This window comes from Cydia pomonella, chromosome 4 (genome assembly GCF_033807575.1).
Source record: "Cydia pomonella isolate Wapato2018A chromosome 4, ilCydPomo1, whole genome shotgun sequence".
Taxonomy (NCBI): domain Eukaryota; kingdom Metazoa; phylum Arthropoda; class Insecta; order Lepidoptera; family Tortricidae; genus Cydia; species Cydia pomonella.
In genome coordinates, this window is record NC_084706.1 from 23,342,771 (window position 1) to 23,367,775 (window position 25,005).

General features: G+C 44.7%; 2 protein-coding genes across 8 annotated transcripts in view; one reads left to right on the top strand and one right to left on the bottom strand.

Moving 5' to 3' along the window:
• Positions 1-14,546, top strand: part of LOC133517310 (SH3 and multiple ankyrin repeat domains protein 3) — a 382,488-nt gene extending 367,942 nt beyond the window's left edge. For 4 of the 7 annotated variants that reach the window (XM_061850562.1, XM_061850566.1, XM_061850561.1 and 1 more), the window contains 8 exons: positions 4,047-4,133; positions 5,456-5,585; positions 5,760-5,883; positions 6,380-6,491; positions 7,230-7,378; positions 9,671-9,781; positions 10,195-10,310; positions 13,852-14,545. In XM_061850562.1, the coding sequence (XP_061706546.1) occupies positions 4,047-4,133; positions 5,456-5,585; positions 5,760-5,883; positions 6,380-6,491; positions 7,230-7,378; positions 9,671-9,781; positions 10,195-10,310; positions 13,852-14,416 (1,394 nt within the window). In that variant the 3' untranslated portion in view covers positions 14,417-14,545. Of the gene's footprint in view, positions 1-4,046; positions 4,134-5,455; positions 5,586-5,759; positions 5,884-6,379; positions 6,492-7,229; positions 7,379-9,670; positions 9,782-10,194; positions 10,311-12,649; positions 12,736-13,851 lie in introns of all 7 variants that reach the window. The other 3 variants (XM_061850567.1, XM_061850565.1, XM_061850564.1) reach the window with 3 other exon arrangements.
• A 5,110-nt stretch (positions 14,547-19,656) lies between these two features.
• LOC133517293 (WD repeat-containing protein 19) overlaps positions 19,657-25,005 on the bottom strand; it is a 35,461-nt gene continuing 30,112 nt past the window's right edge. Inside the window, 3 exon segments of the mRNA XM_061850534.1 lie at positions 19,657-21,765; positions 23,044-23,120; positions 23,981-24,148. Coding sequence (XP_061706518.1) covers positions 21,654-21,765; positions 23,044-23,120; positions 23,981-24,148 — 357 coding nt within the window. The 3' untranslated portion in view covers positions 19,657-21,653.

Consider the following 25,005-nt stretch of genomic DNA (forward strand, 5'->3'; position numbering starts at 1 on the left):
GTTGGTTGTGCCCGCGCAGGCCGCAGCCCGGCGCGACCCGCGCACCACGCTCAGCGTGGGCCGCGCGCGCGCCAAGTCCATGGTCGCCGGCCTCGGTAACTATGCTAGCTCTGTATGTAAGTGGTGTTGGTTGTGCCCGCGCAGGCCGCAGCCCGGCGCGACCCGCGCACCACGCTCAGCGTGGGCCGCGCGCGCGCCAAGTCCATGGTCGCCGGCCTCGGTAACTATGCTAGCTCTGTATGTAAGTGGTGTTGGTTGTGCCCGCGCAGGCCGCAGCCCGGCGCGACCCGCGCACCACGCTCAGCGTGGGCCGCGCGCGCGCCAAGTCCATGGTCGCCGGCCTCGGTAACTATGCTAGCTCTGTATGTAAGTGGTGTTGGTTGTGCCCGCGCAGGCCGCAGCCCGGCGCGACCCACGCACCACGCTCAGCGTGGGCCGCGCGCGCGCCAAGTCCATGGTCGCCGGCCTCGGTAACTATGCTAGCTCTGTATGTAAGTGGTGTTGGTTGTGCCCGCGCAGGCCGCAGCCCGGCGCGACCCACGCACCACGCTCAGCGTGGGCCGCACGCGCGCCAAGTCCATGGTCGCCGGCCTCGGTAACTATGCTAGCTCTGTATGTAAGTGGTGTTGGTTGTGCCCGCGCAGGCCGCAGCCCGGCGCGACCCACGCACCACGCTCAGCGTGGGCCGCGCGCGCGCCAAGTCCATGGTCGCCGGCCTCGGTAACTATGCTAGCTCTGTATGTAAGTGGTGTTGGTTGTGCCCGCGCAGGCCGCAGCCCGGCGCGACCCACGCACCACGCTCAGCGTGGGCCGCGCGCGCGCCAAGTCCATGGTCGCCGGCCTCGGTAACTATGCTAGCTCTGTATGTAAGTGGTGTTGGTTGTGCCCGCGCAGGCCGCAGCCCGGCGCGACCCGCGCACCACGCTCAGCGTGGGCCGCGCGCGCGCCAAGTCCATGGTCGCCGGCCTCGGTAACTATGCTAGCTCTGTATGTAAGTGGTGTTGGTTGTGCCCGCGCAGGCCGCAGCCCGGCGCGACCCGCGCACCACGCTCAGCGTGGGCCGCGCGCGCGCCAAGTCCATGGTCGCCGGCCTCGGTAACTATGCTAGCTCTGTATGTAAGTGGTGTTGGTTGTGCCCGCGCAGGCCGCAGCCCGGCGCGACCCGCGCACCACGCTCAGCGTGGGCCGCGCGCGCGCCAAGTCCATGGTCGCCGGCCTCGGTAACTATGCTAGCTCTGTATGTAAGTGGTGTTGGTTGTGCCCGCGCAGGCCGCAGCCCGGCGCGACCCGCGCACCACGCTCAGCGTGGGCCGCGCGCGCGCCAAGTCCATGGTCGCCGGCCTCGGTAACTATGCTAGCTCTGTATGTAAGTGGTGTTGGTTGTGCCCGCGCAGGCCGCAGCCCGGCGCGACCCGCGCACCACGCTCAGCGTGGGCCGCGCGCGCGCCAAGTCCATGGTCGCCGGCCTCGGTAACTATGCTAGCTCTGTATGTAAGTGGTGTTGGTTGTGCCCGCGCAGGCCGCAGCCCGGCGCGACCCGCGCACCACGCTCAGCGTGGGCCGCGCGCGCGCCAAGTCCATGGTCGCCGGCCTCGGTAACTATGCTAGCTCTGTATGTAAGTGGTGTTGGTTGTGCCCGCGCAGGCCGCAGCCCGGCGCGACCCGCGCACCACGCTCAGCGTGGGCCGCGCGCGCGCCAAGTCCATGGTCGCCGGCCTCGGTAACTATGCTAGCTCTGTATGTAAGTGGTGTTGGTTGTGCCCGCGCAGGCCGCAGCCCGGCGCGACCCGCGCACCACGCTCAGCGTGGGCCGCGCGCGCGCCAAGTCCATGGTCGCCGGCCTCGGTAACTATGCTAGCTCTGTATGTAAGTGGTGTTGGTTGTGCCCGCGCAGGCCGCAGCCCGGCGCGACCCGCGCACCACGCTCAGCGTGGGCCGCGCGCGCGCCAAGTCCATGGTCGCCGGCCTCGGTAACTATGCTAGCTCTGTATGTAAGTGGTGTTGGTTGTGCCCGCGCAGGCCGCAGCCCGGCGCGACCCGCGCACCACGCTCAGCGTGGGCCGCGCGCGCGCCAAGTCCATGGTCGCCGGCCTCGGTAACTATGCTAGCTCTGTATGTAAGTGGTGTTGGTTGTGCCCGCGCAGGCCGCAGCCCGGCGCGACCCGCGCACCACGCTCAGCGTGGGCCGCGCGCGCGCCAAGTCCATGGTCGCCGGCCTCGGTAACTATGCTAGCTCTGTATGTAAGTGGTGTTGGTTGTGCCCGCGCAGGCCGCAGCCCGGCGCGACCCGCGCACCACGCTCAGCGTGGGCCGCGCGCGCGCCAAGTCCATGGTCGCCGGCCTCGGTAACTATGCTAGCTCTGTATGTAAGTGGTGTTGGTTGTGCCCGCGCAGGCCGCAGCCCGGCGCGACCCGCGCACCACGCTCAGCGTGGGCCGCGCGCGCGCCAAGTCCATGGTCGCCGGCCTCGGTAACTATGCTAGCTCTGTATGTAAGTGGTGTTGGTTGTGCCCGCGCAGGCCGCAGCCCGGCGCGACCCGCGCACCACGCTCAGCGTGGGCCGCGCGCGCGCCAAGTCCATGGTCGCCGGCCTCGGTAACTATGCTAGCTCTGTATGTAAGTGGTGTTGGTTGTGCCCGCGCAGGCCGCAGCCCGGCGCGACCCGCGCACCACGCTCAGCGTGGGCCGCGCGCGCGCCAAGTCCATGGTCGCCGGCCTCGGTAACTATGCTAGCTCTGTATGTAAGTGGTGTTGGTTGTGCCCGCGCAGGCCGCAGCCCGGCGCGACCCGCGCACCACGCTCAGCGTGGGCCGCGCGCGCGCCAAGTCCATGGTCGCCGGCCTCGGTAACTATGCTAGCTCTGTATGTAAGTGGTGTTGGTTGTGCCCGCGCAGGCCGCAGCCCGGCGCGACCCGCGCACCACGCTCAGCGTGGGCCGCGCGCGCGCCAAGTCCATGGTCGCCGGCCTCGGTAACTATGCTAGCTCTGTATGTAAGTGGTGTTGGTTGTGCCCGCGCAGGCCGCAGCCCGGCGCGACCCGCGCACCACGCTCAGCGTGGGCCGCGCGCGCGCCAAGTCCATGGTCGCCGGCCTCGGTAACTATGCTAGCTCTGTATGTAAGTGGTGTTGGTTGTGCCCGCGCAGGCCGCAGCCCGGCGCGACCCGCGCACCACGCTCAGCGTGGGCCGCGCGCGCGCCAAGTCCATGGTCGCCGGCCTCGGTAACTATGCTAGCTCTGTATGTAAGTGGTGTTGGTTGTGCCCGCGCAGGCCGCAGCCCGGCGCGACCCGCGCACCACGCTCAGCGTGGGCCGCGCGCGCGCCAAGTCCATGGTCGCCGGCCTCGGTAACTATGCTAGCTCTGTATGTAAGTGGTGTTGGTTGTGCCCGCGCAGGCCGCAGCCCGGCGCGACCCGCGCACCACGCTCAGCGTGGGCCGCGCGCGCGCCAAGTCCATGGTCGCCGGCCTCGGTAACTATGCTAGCTCTGTATGTAAGTGGTGTTGGTTGTGAAACGCTAAAAATGGACTCGTATTATTTGAGCGGTTTTCCAGCCTCTCCTACAATGTATTATGGAATGTTGGATTGTAAAGATGGTTGTGAACTCGACTGTACCTATGCTTTGCTAATCCTAGAAAACCCTGTATAATCGCTTTTCGAAAAACCCCATACTACATCAAAAAAATACCTACTTATACTAAATCTACCTTATAAGACGGCAATTAATAGTTATTGGCACTTTAAATAATGTTTAAATAGGAAATGTATTATAAGTACCTACCTAGTTTGGCAAAAGTCGCTTGTCAGTGGAGCATAAGCAAAAATAATCATATTCTCTTTTGAACCGACTTCGAAATTCCAAAAGGATTCGAAATATGAAGGGTCATAAAAAATGTTTTTCTTCTCTTGCTAATGGAGAAATTAACACAGTTTTTATAAGTCTACTGTTACTGACAAAATTGTTTGCCTGACTATAGTTTATTTTACATTTTATTTCATAATGGAAACGCAATGCAGTCCAAATAAATGCAATACACGAATCTTCCAGAAAATGGCGGGGAAAAAGAAGAGAACTGCGAGCCCCTCAGCGTGGCTGGCAAATCCTCGTCGGCAGAGTCGGTCCAACACAGTAACAGTAAGTTTTATCCACCACCACCACAAAACTTGCGACAACTAACCTGGGGGCCTAACCAAAATGACAATCATTGATAAAAACGTCAATCGAAACATAAATTACGTATAGAATAATCATGTGATTTTTCGTAACATTTATCATCCCGGTGTAGTGTGTCGCCTTACCCTCACACATAGCCAATATACTATATAAGCTCGTACATGTTATTCTAGACAGAATGTAAGTAAACCTATGCTTCTGAGATAGTGTTTGTCATCACGTCCCACATCACATGGCGACCCAGCCTGGAAAGTAACAACAAGGTTTAACAGTCAAATTTCAATGGGAGGGCTTATGTAATTGTAATTTTTAATTATATAATGTAATTAGTAATGTATGGGTCTTGTTATCCGTAATAAATGATTTTATTTATTTATGTATCTTAGCAAAGTGAAAGTTATGAGTAGTACGGATATAGTTTTACTGACATGTAAATAAACTATGTCTTATAATTAAAATGTTGTTCCTGCCGGACTATTTTAAAAATTATAGTGCAGTGGTGGTACTTTATAAGGAATATTTAATTGGATAATGTGTATTGACCACACAAGTGGGACAGTGACAGAAATAAATAATTGTGGACCAATAAAATAAGTGAAAAACAAAAACTATACTGGACACTCAAATGAAAAATAAAATGCGGGATTTCTAAGGCAGTGTCTTACCTGAGCGAATAACTCGCGAACGCGAAGCGGCGCGGCGCGGGTGAATTCAATCCTTTGATACCTATGGAAGTGTCTTACGTGGGCGATCTCCGAATGCCGTTGGGCCGCCGCGCCGCGTCGCATTCGCGAGTCATCGCCCACGTAAGCCACTGCGTAATAGTGGATGGTTGGAGCAGGAACTTGTTCGCGCCGTGGATGTCGTGAGGTCTACATGTACAGGGTTGTTACTGAAAATCCGGAGGAAATATTTTTTTAATTATTGCGCATTTGTCGATGTACCTACGTTGTCATTTAGCTAGCCTCCTTGGCGCCGTAGTCATGATGACTGTCTTTTATTAACAAACTCCAATCGAACAGTGAAAATGTATAGGGAGCGGGCATGAACTGTAGTGGGCAGCACAGAAGCCCTCTGTTTGTTGACATATAATGGCAAGTTTTAGTTTGGGCTACCAGATGGCTCTACAGTGAACAAGGGAAAATGCGTGACCTGTAGGGGGTAGCGTCAGCTTAGAAGTATTACCCGTTACAATGTCAACATTATGTGTCCTCGACCCGTGTTCGCTTACGGCTAATGACATACCTTGCACACTTGTAATAAAATGTACTATTCCTTTCCAGGCGGCACACCCCAATCCGGCACGCCGGTGGCGCCGCGCACGGCGTCCATCCGGCAGCGTCCGGCGTCCGGCCGCATCACCGCGGCGGAGTTAGAGGAGTTGTTCCAGAGACAAGCTGATGCTGATACCATGTGAGTTGTTCTCCTCCCCGCCCCCTTTCTTTCCTCTGAGAGAGTCAGGTTTTTGCACAAAATTGACTTATAACACGATAATCTCATGAAATACCGTAGTGTTAGTTTACTCTTTCGAATTCTGGACTGTAATGGAATAAGTTTTATTTTTCAAAGCATAATTTTTGTCCACAGTGGCGGCAACAACGCAATGATGACGCGGTCGGCGTTCCAGGGCGGCTCGGCGTCGCCGCCGTACTCGCCGGCGCGACCGAATCGTGTTTACGCCTCCGTGGCGGAGATGAAGCGCCGCGGCAAGGTACGCCGTCCACTATATGTTTGTCTGCAGTAGCGCCATCGGATTTTAGTTCCCAGATGCTATAATGTCAGTATTATCGACAGATCGATGAGGGGACATTTTAGGCTAATTTTGAGACAGCACTTACCCCCTTATTCATAAACGTGTACTAAAATTACGATGCCGCTGATCGTCGTTTGTCCCTTTCCGACATATTGGTATGATGGAAAGGGACAAACGATTATCAGCTGCATCGTAACTTTATTACACGTTTATGAATAAGGGGGTTAATGTTTAAACTCATCCGCTTTGCAACTTCTGCTGGAAACTCTCGTCTCATAGACGGAGCATTCCACAAATTTGTCTACCGCTGTTCCGTACAAACATCCCATGCCATGGCATCCTTCAGATATGGTTTTGGTGCGTGGATCTAGAATTGCATTTATTTTTTACTGAGATATCATCCAACGTAAGGCTTATATTACTGGAGTATTTAGAATGTTTGTTTCTACTTCAGCTGCTCACCAAATCGCAGGGATCGCTGCGGCGCGATTTCCACTCTACGCCCGACCTCGCGGCGGAGCACACCGCGCAGCCGCTGCGGACCCGCTCCAGCGAAGACGTGCATGGTAAGGCATAACCTTAACCTCTAGCCGCTCAGCTAGAAGCCTATAAAAAGTTCTCCTATTTTAGTTTGAATTTATTCGCATTTGTCTTGGTATGTTTCTTCTTGTCGTAATTCGGGGACACGCAATACAATGCAATAAATGGATTAGCAAAAAATGTGTAGAAAATCCTAGGTGTGCTTGACTGAATTTTAATTCATTTATTCACATTCATATCTACAAAAGTCCGTTAACCTTTGTCCCTTTCTTAAATGACCGATAAAGTCGAAATAGTCATTTGTTTTACAAGGGTAAAAGTTGTTGTTTAACGCTCGTGCTAATAGTGATACCCGAGCAAGCGAAAGATTCCAAAATTGAACCGCGAGCGTCGCGAGTGGTTCGAGAAGTGGAATCTTCAGCGTTGCGAGGGTTTCTAGGCACGAGGGTTAAACAAACTTTGCCTTCGAGTGAAACACAAATATTTTCACCACACCAACGTGAGAAAAACACTAACTATGAAATTCCAAAAAAAAAATCAATCTTAATGGTCGTTATAAAAAAAATATCATTCAAAATCATCATTTGAAAGTCAATTATACCAGCTAAAATAAGGAAATAACTCAAAAATTGCATCTGATTACTTTGCCCCACATGTTTATAAAATGCAACAACAAGAAGGCCTTTACTAGATGGTGTGGTGAAAATAATGATGAATAACAATTTATTCTACATAGGAATAATGGTAATAATTCCCGGTCGCAGGGCCGACGCGCGTGCCGCCGCCGGCGCACCCGCCGCCGCCGCCGCCGGGCGCGCCGGCCTCGTCGTTCCGGCCCGCCGCCTGCGCCAAGCTGTACGCCGCGCCGCAGGACCTGGGGCCCGTCGCCTACCGCCAGGCCGAGCCCAAAGCGGTCAGTTCTACATTCACTTTCAAATATGCGCGAATATCGATGAAAGACCTAATCTCCGGTTGCCCTCCGAGCACTGATATCCGGCCGATAGGCACACTCTCGCTTCCTCGGCCCCTCATTTCGTAATTTTCATGCGCGGACTGAACCTGTGGGTACTGATGTACAGCCTCAGTGGAAAGCGTTAGCATCGAGAGGGAAGAAAATTAAAACTAACAATAAGCGTCCGGTAACAATAGCACGCGTCTGTTTACTGAGTGTCTATTATATTTGTCAGAACTTTAATATGACATCCGCCTCACTTATTTTAATTAATCAGGTAAACAAACAATCACTACAAGAAAGGCTTAAATATAATAGTATTAATCTACACACCTAAACCTATGATCCCTTCAAAATCCGTAAATAATGGCCAACATTAAGATAAACTGTTTTGTTACAACAAAACTGGCTGGCACAACTAAACTTTTGGCTGTCTCTGCATCAAGATGCGAACCGAAAGATAGTTATTTTATTTTATTCTAAATTGTAATTTAAAAAAAAAAATATTATTGTTATACGGTTACTTTACTTTTTACACTTTTGTGCCATTTCAAATTGTAAATTCTGTGTATCACGTTATTTTATATGGGTCTGGGCCTGAAATAAAATCAATTTTTTCTTTAATTTCTTATCTGTGAAAATGTTGTTATTGCTTCATTACTATAGACCGACCGCTTTAATGAGTCCTCGCCTGCGCGTTACGGGGGCGCCGGGGTAGGACGACTAAGGGGACTGAGCAAGGTACGGGCGGCGGGCACATTCGTTGACAAATTCATTTCGTTCGCTACGCGGGTAGCGATCGCACGTGCTGACTGTTGTGGACGGATGCTTGCTTGCTTATGAGATTATATTGTCAAGATGAGTCGAAATATTTTCGGAGTGTGATAGTGGTTCTACCTATTAAATATATACGGTTCACGTCTTATATTGACAATAGGTCGCAAGCTGTTGTCATTAACAACTATGTGTCTGGCTGGGTAACTGTTCCCAGTGGCGTTCCTCAAGGATCGTTGCTGGGGCCTTTGCTTTTCAATATATTTGTCAATGACATCAGTGATTGTTTCCACACTTCCAAATTGCTATGTTTCGCTGACGACATGAAAATTTTTACCAAAATTAATTCATTGGATGACTCTGCTCTTTTACAAGATGACCTTACACGTCTTGTTGCATATTGCCAGACCAATAAATTAGATCTAAATGTATCTAAATGCTTTACTTTAACCTTCACTAGACAACAAAGTTCAATTCCAACTTCGTACAAGCTAAATGATCATGTGCTTAAATCTGTGTCATGTATGAAGGACCTGGGAGTCACCCATGATTCAAAGCTTTTATTTGATACTCATATAGATAATATAGTAACTGGTGCTACCAAGACTTTGGGATTCATAATGCGTAGTTCTTTACATTTTACCCAAATTAAAACTATAAAAGTTCTTTATTGTACATATGTCAGAAGTAAACTTGAATATGCGTCTCAAATTTGGAACCCCAGTTATAATATTTACATTAACAGAATAGAACGTATACAGAAAAAGTTTGTAAAATACCTCTGCTTTAAAATGAAAACTCCTTATAATTCATCCAATTATGAGAATATTTGTAAAAAACATCACCTTATCCCACTACATAAACGTCGACAGATTGCAGATATTACTTATATACTTAATATTTTAAATGGTAACATTGATTGTCCTGAATTGCTCGCTAAGCTCTCCTTCAATACTCCATCTAGGTCTAAAAGATACTTCCCTCCCCTCTCAATTCCTTTTTCATCACGTAATTACAGAAAGAATAGCTTTCTACTACGAGCTGGTAAAAGTCTAAATGAACTAACGAAGGAGCGGGATATAGACGTTTTTAATAGCAACATCACAACTATAAGACGGATTCTAACAGACAAATTACTTGAGTGAGCGAGTCGTATGTGTTGGCATATTATTGTATCGATTAACGTATTAAGATTACTAATAAGTTTTGGTTTCTTTGTTCAGTATATAATATAATAAGTATTAATATTTAAAAATATTAGTGGTAACACGTTGTAAAAAAAAAAAAAAAAAATCTAGTGCTAACCACCAATTATCTGTTAACCTGTTGCTACCGGTGGGAACCTATAATTGGCTCTTTGTTATCTATATATATAACTATTGTACAATCTATAGCTGTTGGTTCTCCGAACAATAAATAAATAAATAAATAAATAAATAAATAAATATACAATTGTTTAAGTGTAGGATATGTACCCAGGTGCGCAAGTCGGCGTCGCTGCGGTCGTGGGCGGGCCCGGCGCGCGCGCGCTCGGCCGAGGAGGCGGCGCACTACGCGCAGCCCTTCAGCGCGCACGCCGTCGTGCGGCAGGTACCCGCTCGATAGTCGATACCCAATGCACTACGCACTTGGAACGACGCCACACACAAGGTTGGACATGACAATTTTCTGTCTTTCGGTGATAACTTTTATGGAAAAGCATCGTAAAAATTTAGAATCAGAAGGAATATTCTTGAACACATTCCTAAGATCCTTACTAAATTTCATAGATTTTTGTTATTAGGACAATAAAATGTTATCGTTGAAATACAGAAAATTCTCATGTCAAGTATAGGGTCGTTTCACAATCACACTCTGTCGCTGGGCTGTCGGGGATAGTTGAAAAATAACAATATACAATTAGTTCACTGCATATGAAATAAGCTATCAATATTACACTCCAAACAACTTTAAAGAAAAAAAAGTCTCAAGGAGAAGTCTTATTTCCAATATGGCGTGTGCAGAACTCGACGCCGGCGCCGCCGATCCCGGAGCCGGACTACAGCATGTCGGAGTCGGACGACGACGCGCCCAAGCCCAAGGAGCCGCCCGCCGAGACCAGCGCCAACAGCAATGCCAGGTAAATACACTGCCGTTAAATCTTATACCTTTAAACGAGCAATTCTTGTATATTTATATATATATTTAGGGGGTCTCGGAAACGGCTCTATCGATTTCGATGAAATTTTCTATATGGAGGTTTTCGGGGGCGAAAAATCGATCTAGCTAGGTCTTATCTCAGGGAAAACGCGCATTTCTGAGTTTTTATGTTTTCCGAGCAAAGCTCGGTTTCCCAGATATTATTATACTCGTCACTAGCTAAGTTTTGCAATAGACAAATATGAAACAAACAGGTGGCCTATTTATTTATTTATTTAAACTTTATTGCACAAAATATATACAACAATGTACAAATGGCGGACTTAATGCCAAATGGCATTCTCTACCAGTCAACCATAGGGCCAAACAGAGATACCTAGAATTGGTGCCTATCACATATACTTTTGAAAACATCGATGACAATGATTGGCTGAAAAACATTTATTTTCATTTTAAATTTACTTATTAACACATCTTAACTTTGTATGAAATGAAAATGTATAAAATTTGCATAAATCGACCGTAGCCCACACCGACGTTTTAAAAGTTTAAATCTATTTTTTAATAAGTAAATTTAAAAATAAAGTTAATGTTTTCCGCCCAAACATTGTCTATGGAAATATAGTTTATAAAAATGTATGTGATATTCCATCTCATTGTTTCATATTTGTCTACTGCAAAACTTATCTAGTGACCTACGTACCATGCGACCATGTGAGTAAGCGGGTGTGCCACATCAATCGAAAACTTAAAACTTGACATTGACTGCCTACCGCTGAAACACTCGTAATTTCATTATCTGTATCGCCTTGATGCATAAATGGCAAATGTTATGGAAACGCAATCTCCATAGGCAGAACTTATGCAAAAGTGTCCAGTGGTCAGCTATAAATAATAGTTCCAAATCTCTCCAGATTCGCGCTAGAGTAGCTTAGAACCTAGGCGTTATTGACGGATTGAAGTGCGCTGTCTATGATTTGTTTTTTTTTTTCAAGTATTCTAGGTATTGTAGCGCCACCTATTTAAGGTTTTTTGATGACACTTTTTGGTAAATGGAGATTCCATTCCTTATCTCCACCTTCCGTAGTCAAATGTATTCGTATCAAATTATCTGTGAAAACTTGTCAAAAAACTGTTTAAGCCCTAGTATGTATAACTTACTCTATGGTTTACAATATGTGCTAGGGATACACTCTAGCGGCAGAACATTGCAGTGATACCCCCTATAAGCAGGTGCAGCCGCCTTCTGTTTACTTACGATTCATACATGTGCCATTGGCAACTTATAACAATTGGTCTCTACTCTCTGGACATTGACCGAGATCCCGAGTAGAGTTCCTTCTCATGAATGTTCTTCTTCTTCTTCCTCGCATTTTGCCACGGCTCATGGGAGCCTGGGGTCCGCTTGACAACTAATCCCAAGATTTGGCGTAGGCACTAGTTTTTACGAAAGCGACTGCCATCTGCCCATCCAACCCAGAGGGTAAACTAGGCCTTGTTGGGATTAGTCCGGTTTCCTCACGATGTTTTCCTTCACCGAAAAGCGACTGGTAAATATCATATGATATTTTGTACATAAGTTCCGAAAAACTCATTGGTACGAGCCGGGTTTGAACCCGCGACCTCCGGATTGCAAGTCGCACGCTCTTACCGCTAGCCCACCAGCGCTTCCTTCTCAGGAATGTTCTAATATGGTAAATTATTTGATTAGATAAACATGAAAAAACAATATTTAAAAGTTAAATTAATTCAGATAAATCATTAATAAATAGGAGCATACTGTATTCGTCGCTCACAATGCCGATAAGACTAAAGTGACATTAATAACATGGCATACGCTTTAATCAAAAAAATCCGAAGTAAATCATAAATTCATTAATTTCTCCGTCAATACTTAGTACATAGGTTAGAAATACCCTAATCGACACGTCCTATTTATCTATGTACAGAGGATAGAGACATGTTGTATATGGCATTCACAATCCGCGCCAATAATCAGATCAATAATGCCAACACTACACTAGGTACACGTAGTAGATATTTTAATTATGTAATCTGGTTATTCGGTTCTGCAAATGTTGCTGGTTTTCACATATATTGGTAGTAAAACAGGTAGCTGTTTCTGATAATGGATTGAAATACTAATTGACTGTGGTACCTACTACCTTCCTGCAACTAACATTTTGGTAGTAACTAAGTAGGTATGTGCGGTTTGCATAAAAGTAACACACATTTCTAAGTCATGATAATCAGGACACTACTGAATTTTTATTTTCAATATTTAGAAAGAAAACAATATTTTCTCATTTACAATTTCAGGACACCAATATACGCTACAATCTATGAAATCGATGGGGAAAACTCATATCTATAGTATTCGAATACAAATATCAAAATCTGACAAGGTATATTTTATTTATTTTTATTTGTGTTCTTGGGGAAATGCTTTTGTGTTCCTTCACCAAAATTGTTTCTCATCATTTGTTCTGTAGCAGTTCTAATGCAGTCATACGAATATAAATTAATTATATCGCAACATCACCACGGGTTACTCATTTTTATATGAACATTTTCTTATAATTCAATTAGTGAACCATCCATTTTCCACCCATTTATGTTGTCCAAAATTTTCTTGCTGTCCTAGTCCTACTTTACGGGAAATACACTATGGCATGAGTTTGCTCAGTGTGGGTTGCGGAGTTTGTTGACAAGTGAAACTGAACCTTACTGCTCATTAATATATGGGCAAAAAGGCCGTGTATACATATTTTAAGCACTTCGTTCGTATCGATATTTTCAGACGTCACTGTACAGTCAAGTGTAAAAATATGAGTGCACACAAGTGACTCAAAAATATGTCCCACAGCTCTTATGTAGGCGAATTAAGAGCTATGGTACATGGTACATATTTTTAAGTCGGTTGGGTGGACCTATATTTTTACACTTGATTGTACTTAACTCTGTTTCCTAAATTAGGTACCTAGTTAAATTAATTGCCAAACCAGTTCGACCAATGAATATTTCGCATATATTTCATCCTACTTTTCCTGTTGTTTGTCAATCTTTTATTCATTTATATGGCCTTGAGTAAAATTTATAGTTGGATTATCTTCGTGGCTCGTAGCTCATATCAGACTTAAGATCCAATATCAAAGTAGGTACCGAAAAGAGAAAAAAAATATTCCTTTCTGTTCCCTTCAAAGGAAAGTAGTTAGTTTCATTCGTATTTATATTTACTTGGATTTTATCTTCTGTGTTAAATCTTTATAACTGATTTATTTGTGCTCCACTGCTGCATTTTGCTTATGGGATGGAGACAAATGGGAATACTTCTACGTAGAAACAATCGATACTTATAAATATTTTACAGCTTGACACCGTATCGAAAAAAAAACTTGACGCCCTAACGGGGTCCATAAAGGTTTGTCGCTTTTGAAATTTTACTTGAACGCCATGCACGAAGGTTCAAAAGTGAAGGCGACTGCGAGAGAATTTAATTGGTACCATTTGTTTAATTTCAGCGGAAGCAGTTCAGGCTCCAGCTCGATGCAGCACTCGTTCTCGGTGGACGAGATCCAGAAGATCCGGACGCGGCTGAAGTCGTCCAAGTCGTGCGGCGACGAGCTGTCGGGCGAGCGCGACGACGGCGACAACTCGTCGTCCGGCGTGTCGTCCGACCAGGAGGCGCAGGCCAAGCCGCCGCGGCGCGACAAGGTGTCGTTCTGCAGCTCGGTGCAGGTGAAGTCGTCCAACGACGTGATCAGCACGGAGCCGGTGCACAGCTCGTCGGAGAGCCTGGCGACGCCGCCGGCCATGCAGCGGCACAACTCGCTGACGCGCAAGCGCGCCACGGCGGCGCTGCTGCGCGGCGGCGTGGGGCGGGGCCGCTCGGCGGCGGAGCGCCTGGGCGTGGACCCCGCGCGCGCGCCGGGCCGGCGCGCCGCCGTGTCGCTGGCCGCGCTGCCGCCGCCGCCCGAGGAGCCGCCCGGCGCGCCCGACGCCGCGCCCGTGCTGGCGCCGCCGCCGCAGTTCAGCGACAAGGTGCGCGTCGTGGCCGCGCTGCCCAAGCGCCCGCTCCTGCAGTAGACTACAGATGTGGCCTCCTTTACTTCATCCCGGTCAGATGCGAAACCTATGGCGATTTTGACGGACCTAAGTTTCTAAAACCCCTTCAAACATCTAAATCGCGAGATGAATTCTATGTAGGGATTTTCTAATATGCGAGGCCTGCTGTCTGATGGAGCATTTCCACTTCGACTGCGTGTCCGACTCTTAAAGTTTTGTGTAGGCCTAGTCCTACCCACGCATCGTATCACACCATACTAGTAGCAGATGTAGACCTGTCCTCCTGATTTATATTGACGAGGGACTGATCGTCACACTGTTTGCTAGTGTGTTGCGTTGCGAACACCCACAAATCTTATGAATAGGCGTTCGAGAGCATTTTTTAATCTTACCTTTATAGGCTCTCGGCGACACTACAGGTATAGCGGTGTAGGGTAGCCTCGGTAGAACGATAGGACCGTCGATCGAGCTCACATTGAGTCTTATAGTGCCAAATGCAAGGTTTCTTGTCGCAATCTTTCTATATGTGTAGGGAAATCATTTCAGCTTTGCCTTTATAAATAACAAGACATCTTATTTCGTGCATATGTGGTGTCCTTTTTAAATAATCTAAGCAAACGCATCGGGAAGCGCGCCGTATGCGTTTAAATCACGACAAAGTAGCGAATGTGTAACGTACAACACACTCATGGGCCATAGTATTTTCCTGTCTGATACATATTTTGTTTAACTTAGTCTTAGTTACTTAAGCTGTTGGTTTTCCGAACAAAATAAAATACTAAAACATTTGTTTAAAACGCAAAGTTGAAATGATATTCACCTAAGTATGTACCTAATATACATAATAAATTGTATTTCAACTTACATACTTACGTATAGTCGCACGCAACGCGCGCAGATTTTATCCATAAAATTATTTTGCAAATGAAATGTTAATGTAAGCAGACCTTTTGTAAGCAAACGACTAAAATGAAACCAAAGAATTAAAGTATTTATTGTTGAGGAGTTACAGATCGTGTCATTCACGAAGACGCGTGCCTTGACTCGTATTGTCATAATATTAAAGGCTAGATTTGACAAATCTGCGCGTCATCTTGGATGACACGACCTATACATTGATACCTATAGTCGAAACTAATTTTTATACATTCCCTTATTAACCAGTAGGTGTAAAATTTCAATGTTTATATATAAATCGGTTTATTTCATTGTTATCTTTGTTCTTAATCCTCCGACGTGTCAAATTACGGTTCGTATTCTGTACATTCGTTTTATTTGTATATTTATTTACTAGCCTTCTTAACATTACAACCAAGTGCCATCGTGTCTATGATTTTAAAAGTATTTTTATATATATTACTGTAAATATTTAAACGAGAGCTAATTCTTAAGTTTAAAAGAGTGGACTAGCGAGATTTTTTATACAAAGGTATCCGGCCAGCTGAGAATATACATATTTATTAAATAAACATGATATTTATTAACATATTCGTATATTTTAAAATTATATAAACCGCGCTGTATTCATATGAAACATTATTTTAAAATATATATGTAGATCTTTTCTCACTAGTATTAGTTTTGACAGAACTAGTTAGATTTTTTTCCAGTAGTCCTAAACACAAATATTTGTGAGATTATTTATTAAACGATGTTCTTTTAACATTACTTACCGCTGCGAAAATACCCACAGGTTCACCGGTGACTTTAATTTAGTTTGCCCTTCATATTTAAAAGAACTACTGTGAATAAAAATCCCACCTATTTCTTATAAAACTGAGAATTAAACGAGTGAGAACAGACTTGATTCTATTCGTCCGGCCTGGCTCAGCCTGCGTCCAACATATAATATATTATGATATTTTACAACATATATTAAATATGCAACATATTATATATCCACGGCTAGTCTGCTCTTTTGACGGCACGTGTGGGTGCTTGCTCGCTGCTTGCCCCCGACGTAGTTTCATCCGTTCCATTATTGTACATTTTGTAACCAGACCCGTCATTTAGATATCTGTAGATAACATGTACTAACCTAGGCACCTATTCCACTGCAAAACAACACAACAACAAAAAACAACATTTAAACATTAAGTATGTATTTGTAATTAGTCATGGAATTTAATAGGAATAGTAAAATAAAAAACTCACCACGTATAGTAAGCTGCAGATATAACTAACCCCCTAGCATATAAAGTTGTTTGCAGGGGGTCTATTATCTCTGCACCTTACTTTCCATTATAACCCGGAGACAAATTTTATTTATAGAAATACTGAATTGTTAAATCTACGAATTATCGATATCGAGTGGAAAAGGTGCTGGAAGGGTGTAGGTATAGTGTGTGTAGTTGGCCGCACAGATGTTAGCGGCGTATCGAGATGAACACCAATGAGTGTTTCTACATGTTATGTTTGCTATAACTTCGCCTACAAATTGTCATGGCGAATAATCTCTATACAAATATAAAACGGACATTTAGAAAAATGTTCTTAAGAAAACTAATGTGCAATTTCTTAGCCTTACTTTATGCAATTATGATATCGAAACTATTCGTCTGCCTTATATTTGTAAAAGAGACCGACGTTCTTAAATACTGCCTAATAATTTAGTGCAATATGTGCAGCTAAAAAGAGCTTTATGTTAAGCGAGCACAGTTTATATTGCGTTGTCAAGTTTCGTTTAACGTTCGCCTGTCTCGGTAGCAAAGAATTAACAAATTCAATGCCAGCGCGAGCTACGCGCTACGAACGTAGCCGATACCATGGGATTTTCCGTATGTAGCGAAAAGCGGCTACGAACAGAGAACGCGACTAACGGGTCGCTGGCAGTAAATGCGTTAATAAAATCATTATAGTTCTCTGTCGGTGTTATATATCTTAATCGATTGGAAATTATAGCCCTTATGGACCAGAGCATAAGAACTTTTAATTTCCATTTATATTATAACTGTACGATAGAAGAACTTCGATGAAATGGTGTTCGGTGAAGTATGTAACGAATAGTGCGTGCGAGCGTTTCTTTTACGGTGACAGTTCAAGCTAATTTTGTTGTCAATACTAACGCTGACATAAACCCTAAATGGCTCAACAATTAAAGTCCGTGACTGTACCTGAAGAAGAAATTATTATAATGACCTTTCGTCTATTTTCTTTTATATTTATTTAAGATGTCTGGCCAAAAAAGTCCTTTGTGCATATAATGTTCTTTTTTTTTTAAATTGTAAAAACGCCACTACTAAAGACAGGGTACATACACCAGCGCTCATACCGTGCTCAGCATGTCATGTCATCAATAGGTCGGTATATAAAATATATCAAGTTCATCCTGTTTTCTTATATCGACTTTGTCGAATCTATTCCCTAATGTACAGTCGTCTTCAAATAAATCTATCTGTTAAGCGGCTCGCCACTATAGTTACATATGCGTCATCGACATCTATCATAGTCTAGTTAATTCTAGCTGGCGACGTAGCGTCGGACGGGTTATAGCCTCCATTGTATTATTAGCACAATTAATTGTTTATTATTTCGTTATAATCGTCTTGTCATTATTTTAAGTTGTATAAATGTATTTTCTACTTAAGATATAGCTAGGTAGTGGTAATTATATTAGGGCAATATTTGATTGTAGGATAAATGAGCATAGGGCGGTCCTGCCAATGGAGAAGCACTCGCTACTTTCTCGCTCTTCGGGATGGTCGAGCGAGAATCGTGCGACTTTCGCCCGTGGTAGTTCCGAAAGTAATTTTGTATAATACCATCGTGTTTTGCGTTTCATTTGAATCTCAGTATCGGACGTATAATTACAATTTGGTATACTTTCAAATGAAAAATTAAATGTTTCATCACTATTTGTTGTATTTTATTTACTACCATGAGGCACCTAGCCTATCAGGGGTTCCCAAACTGTGCGACGCGGCGCCCTAGTGCGCCGTAGATAGTAAAGAGGCGTAGCTAGGTTAGGGACGCCGAGATTAAATTTTAAACTTGCAAGTGCGCCGCAGACAAAAAGATTGGGAAACTCCTGCCATATATGGATTATGCATAGGCCAGAATTTGTATAGGGTAAATGAAATTAGGCAATCCGTAATATCGAAGCAACCTTCCTTCTAGTAATAATACCTACCGATCATATTGATGAAAGGGTCTGAATAATTCCCACCACAGTCGCCACAGACGTTAACGGACGCGCGCGCCTACAGGCCATTATCAACTTTCGTGCATTGCGACAGGGTTCACGATCACACGCAACACACAATAGACGTGGCGTTCAAAGGGTTAACCCCTTATTTTGGGCCCCGAACCTTAAAGTCGGGAATGCCCTGTCCTCATGAGTATTCATACCAAAAGTCAAACAACGGAAAAATGTAACCGTCAAACGTTGCAAGGCTGGCTCACTTGCGCCCATGCCATGATCATGGCGTGTCAGTGACGTTTTTGCATTTATTGTATGGTATTTAAATGGTTAGCTAGAAAAACAGTTTTTTAGGGCTTTATGACTTTATTTTAGGACACAATAAATTGTGATCAATACTTACATTACATCTATATCTAAGCTACTTTAGCACTATACATAAACGGACGGATAACATCATAATAAGTAACCACTTACAGGTTGATTCACGAAAGCAGACACGAAGGGAGTGAACGAACCTTTCATTTTATTTATTTAACATTTGATTCAGGCAACAAGGCCCATATTACAAATACCTTACAGACTAACATACATATACATTTTACAAAATTACAACTAAACACTATTTAGGCGACAAAACGGCGTGGCTCCGTTGAATCGGCTGCTCTTGTGTCGGATTCGGCAGTTTGCCCCGGAACCTCCGAAACACGACACCCTTCGGCCAGGAGTAGTTTCATTGTATGATAGACATCTGGGGGCTTACCGCGAAAACCGAAATTCGCACTAAGATGTAGTTAGAGTGACAGAGAAAAATGCCCGCAATTGACGAACTTCGATTTTCGCGGTTATAGCCCTGTATCGGTATACAGTCAGAGCCACTATTTTATTGATTCCCTCATTCATTCCATTCGTACCAGCTCTTGTGAATCGACCTATACAGCATTACATTATCAATAATAACACATAATAACACTTGGACGGATGAAAATCACATATTTCTGTAGAAAACCTAATAGGCAGCATAAAATATAAATATAAGTACTATAATAAACGGAATAAACTTAGTTCTCGCGTTTATTCTAAATCAGCCCTTAATCCTTTACTAGGCTAAGGGATATTCCCACATGCGGCTCTTCAAACATGTGTTCTATTTTCGATGAGTAAGACTGACATTCGATTGTCATTTTTGAACTGTCAGCCTGGTAAAGGGTTAAGAGCAATTCCTAGCTGAGCAACTTTTCAAATCTCGAGTTTTTGAAAGCTATGTTTCTGTCGCGCTGCGGTAGGCGCGTCCCGTGCGTGCGTGCGATAAGGACAACTGTAGCGCGAGCTAAAACTCCCACGCAAAAAACTCAAACATCGAGGTTTCGCTCTTGACTGTTTCCTCCTCCAAAACGCAACCAATCATTATGAAATTTAGGAAACTGCAAGACGAAGAAATAATCTATGCCGCTATGTTTAGACTTTTTGGTCATATGTTAATATTTGTATACTGCGCCTTTATTTGCAGCCAATTCAATTGAGCCGTTTTTGAAATTTTCAAGGCGTTGTCAGTTTCTTCAAAATAAAATAATCCAAAAAGGCAAAACATACGTGGCACAGATATTGATCTTATTTGAAAAAAAACATTGCTCTAGGTTAAAAATCCAGGGAGGAAACAGTCGAAAGCGTTTGTATGAAAAAATCGGTCTTAGGAATTGCTCTTAAGTGATCACACAACTTTGGGAACAAATCATCTTCGTATAGGAGGTGCAAATACTGCTCGCCCTTAGAGTTGGTCAAAGACGACTAGTCTTTGTTAAATGGCATATAGTCGAGAAATTGGGACGAGAACCGCCGTGACGGAGTGACCAAGCGGTCCAGGGCGTTAACCTCGATAGATGAAGACTTGGTCACTTTTTCTTTACCACACGATATCTATTTTAGTTTATAATTTAAGTGATCACTGATAGACTCCATGTCGTGCTAAGATAATAGTTTTTTTGTTGACTATAATCAATTGTTCGGATTAATCCCTGCCGCATCTTTCCGCCGTCGCTCTACGCGACAACATTTTCATCTTCATCGCTTAGATGGTTGACAGTCCTCAAATGTGCGTTTCTCCAGAAACTTTCTGCCTCGCACTGTTAAATTGTAGTATGAAATGTCGCCTGCGGTATTTCCGGACCGAAACATCCTTCATACCTTCAAGAAAACTGCGTACTCCCATCTTAAATACCGATAATGCGATTACAACCACCATGGAGGTTGCGGGTGTCCATGACCGTTAGGTGATTCCTCTCACCTAATGGTCTCATCGGAAGATCAGCGCTGGAAGTCGCCAGCAACGTGCTGAGATGAGGTTATTTCGTGGCACTTTACTGTATATATACTTTACATGTCTTTGTTATATTTAATTTGTCTCATTTATGTTTACGAATAAAAATATTTCTACTTTTCATTGCTTTCTTTTCATATTCTTCGTTTGCTGGTTCGCCTAATATATCATATTAAGGGGCTCCCTGGCGCCAATGACCTTTGATCTGAATCCCTCACTTTTCTAACCTTTTTTGTAGCTCATCATATTAACAGCAACTGTTTTAAGCAATATACTATCCCATATTTCCTTCAAAGTTCATTGTCTTCGAGATATTTGGCATCAAAATTGAATAATTTTAGGCCAAAAACCTGGTTTTCTGGCCATAACTTTTATGTTAATTAGTTTAAAATTAAAATCTCTAACCAGTTTTTAGAGACGCCAAAGACGAACCAAAACATGTCTTGACTTGACTTTGAAAAAAAAAAAACGAACCCAAACATGTCTTGACTTGACTTTGAAAAAAAAAACGAAAAAAGCGTTTTTTTAGACAATGTTTAAAAAAACCATTAAAAATGAGTATTCATTTCTTTCAAAATCCGGCAGACCAGAATGGAGATAAAAGATTGAAGATTGACCGATAGCCGTTTGTCTTATAATTCTATCTATAGTGCAGATGTCGGAGTAACTACTCAAAACTTGTCAAAAATCAGTGAAAACCGCGGGTAACCTTGAAAATGGTACACAAACGACACCACAACGTCTATCTCCACGCGACGGCGATATTCCATGTTATTTTTCCGCTAGCCAAAATAATTTGCGCCTTAATCAGTGGTATTAAGATCCATATAACCCGACACATCGTCTATCTTCACGAGACGTCGATAGTCGACGTTTTCGCCGCACATCGGACATTTGCTTTCTTCTTGAAGCAATCTGAGAAGCAAATAGATATATTTGAATGCGTTGACAGTCTGACATGCTTGGCATTTACTGCGGTTGCATAATTAATTTCTACCACCATCACACTCAAACTTAAGGCATTGAAAACCTATTGCAAATTCCACGTTTGTCAGGTGAACCGTTAAACAAATCATCATCTAAATCAGTCCTGTTACTTAGTACACCCCGATCGGCGAAAGATGGGTCTGTGACACTTCGAATGTCATTTCTTGTAGTGATGCAAAATTATCGATAGTTTTATTGTATAAACAGCCTAGTCAGTTAAAACATAACAAACTTGTAATAATTTTATAATAATTTTTAGTGGTACAGCTCATGTGGATCATTTGAGCTCGATTGATGTCACCTGTCACTTCATAAATACAGAAATACTAGAAATTATGAACTATTAGATAGAAGTGATTCAACTCAAGATTCCGAGCTAGCGAGAGAGATGGCGCTGCCAAACAATACTATTTGAAGTATTAAAACAGCTTAAAATATTTTCTGAAAATAATTAACCTGAAAAAATAAATTAATAAATAAAATATAAAATGTAAAAAGTTTTTTGAATAAACCGAAATTGATTCAGTTAGAAAGGTCCAAACTATACTGTTCTACCTTAGGGATGGCTAGGGGGCGCCGTAAGCCTTCAGTAAGAAGTGCATATACAGAAGTGTATGTACTTGGAAAAATTCGACCTAAGCCGCCATCACCCCGGTGGCCGAGTGGCTCAGGCACCTGCCACGATAGCAGAGGACGCTGGTTCGATTCCAGCCTGGGGCACTGGGTCACTTTTTCTTATTCTATGACATTTATTTCAGTTTATTATGATGCAAAACACACAATATTACTTAGCTCAAAATATATTTATTGACTACTTCCCCAAGACAAAAATATCAATTAGATTTATTTATAAATGACATTATTTTATTCATATCTATTATCGAAATTATTTTATCGATACATCACTTGTCTTCTCTAGTCACTGGCCAACGAATTATTTTTTCTAAAATGCCTCCACGCGAGTTCATATCAGATTATTCCAGCAAATTTTGAATAAACACATGCTATTAATTTTGCTTAAACTTATTTTTTTACATGAAAACATGTGCTATACATTTATTTTAGGCGTATAAAAATATTATTGTGACAAGACGTCGTTACAAGGTTATATCAAAATGGATTTTTGAAAGGTCATTCAAAGTGTCACAGGGCCTATGTTTCGCCGATCGGGGTATAGTTCGTAAGAAACCTAATATTTCTACTCACTCGGTAAACTCAGAGTAGATGGCGGGAAAGTCGCACTCGGGGCACGCCGTCAAGTCTTCCTTCACTATGTGCAGGCCCTGAAAGAAACAATATCACAATAAGATTAAAGCGATTTGTGAATTTTAACTTCTGTGGCAACGTTACGAAGGCATACAACGAGGGGCTAGTACTTGTATTTGTACCAGCAGCCGACATTAAGTAAACTTCCCATTGATTGGCCGGCGTGCCGGACGGCCGCCTCCACTTTGTTACTATACTCACAGTAGCTATGCACATGGGCACGGGCGCGCCGCACTGCGGGCACGGCCGCCTCCACAGTTACTATACTCACAGTAGCTATGCACATGGGCAGCGTGGCCTCGCAGCGCGCGCAGCTGAGCGCGGCGGCGGGCACGGCCGCCTCCACAGTTACTATACTCACAGTAGCTATGCACATGGGCAGCGTGGCCTCGCAGCGCGCGCAGCTGAGCGCGGCGGCGGGCACGGGCGCGCCGCACTGCGGGCACGGCCGCCTCCACAGTTACTATACTCACAGTAGCTATGCACATGGGCAGCGTGGCCTCGCAGCGCGCGCAGCTGAGCGCGGCGGCGGGCACGGCCGCCTCCACAGTTACTATACTCACAGTAGCTATGCACATGGGCAGCGTGGCCTCGCAGCGCGCGCAGCTGAGCGCGGCGGCGGGCACGGCCGCCTCCACAGTTACTATACTCACAGTAGCTATGCACATGGGCAGCGTGGCCTCGCAGCGCGCGCAGCTGAGCGCGGCGGCGGGCACGGGCGCGCCGCACTGCGGGCACGGCCGCCTCCACAGTTACTATACTCACAGTAGCTATGCACATGGGCAGCGTGGCCTCGCAGCGCGCGCAGCTGAGCGCGGCGGCGGGCACGGGCGCGCCGCACTGCGGGCACGGCCGCCTCCACAGTTACTATACTCACAGTAGCTATGCACATGGGCAGCGTGGCCTCGCAGCGCGCGCAGCTGAGCGCGGCGGCGGGCACGTGCGCGCCGCACTGCGGGCACGGCGCGCACGGCTCGGCCGGCGCGGCCGTGCGTGGCGCGTGCCGGACGGCTGACTCCACTTTCTTTACGTATTTAGGGTCGATCTGAAAGTACATTTGGAGTAAAAAATTATGCCTATTACGAGAAGATGACTAAAATTGCGCTAGTTCCAACGTAATGCTAGTATTTATAATTATACCAAGCGGTACAACGGCAAAAAAAAGCGGTATAATCATTGTCCAAACCGGTGATCGGCCCGCGTAAGTGTCCGGTAGCCGTGCACGCAGACATAATCGACACTTAATTTAGAAAACTATGATGATAATGTCCTTCCCGAGTTCCCGACGCATCTGTAGACGTAATCAGTTTTTCATGGGCTCGACGTGACTTGCAAAACCAGGTTTTATTTTCAACAAAACAATTTTTTTTACAAAACTTTAGATAGACGCCAAACACTAATTTACACAACGTTCCGTCACAGTGTAAAAAGTAACAGGGGGCCGACGCCTTTGATGTTTGCGTAAATGCCGAGACCGCTCAAGGTCACCGTACCTACCTAGGGTTGTCACAGATTTACACAACTGCCCAAAAGAGGAGGGTAATGTTTTTAGGTTTCATGTATGAATATAACCTCTTCCAATCTAACTAACCACACGACAGTGTAGTACGCTTAGACAAGCAATTATATTGTCTCGAGTTCTAACAAAACAAAACGTACTGACCTGCTAATAATACAATCAACGTAACCACTTGTAATTTTGCATCGACTGTCATCGTTCGAATGTCACCTTCCGAATGCTCGTTCAATATTTAAGATGGAGGGATCGATCACGTGATCGATCGTTACAAATACTTTCAATAGTATACTTAGCTTATTTAATCTAGAAAAATGTATTATAATGACAAAATATCTATATAAACTAAACAGTATCCTTACAGTATGTATGTACTAATTTTACAA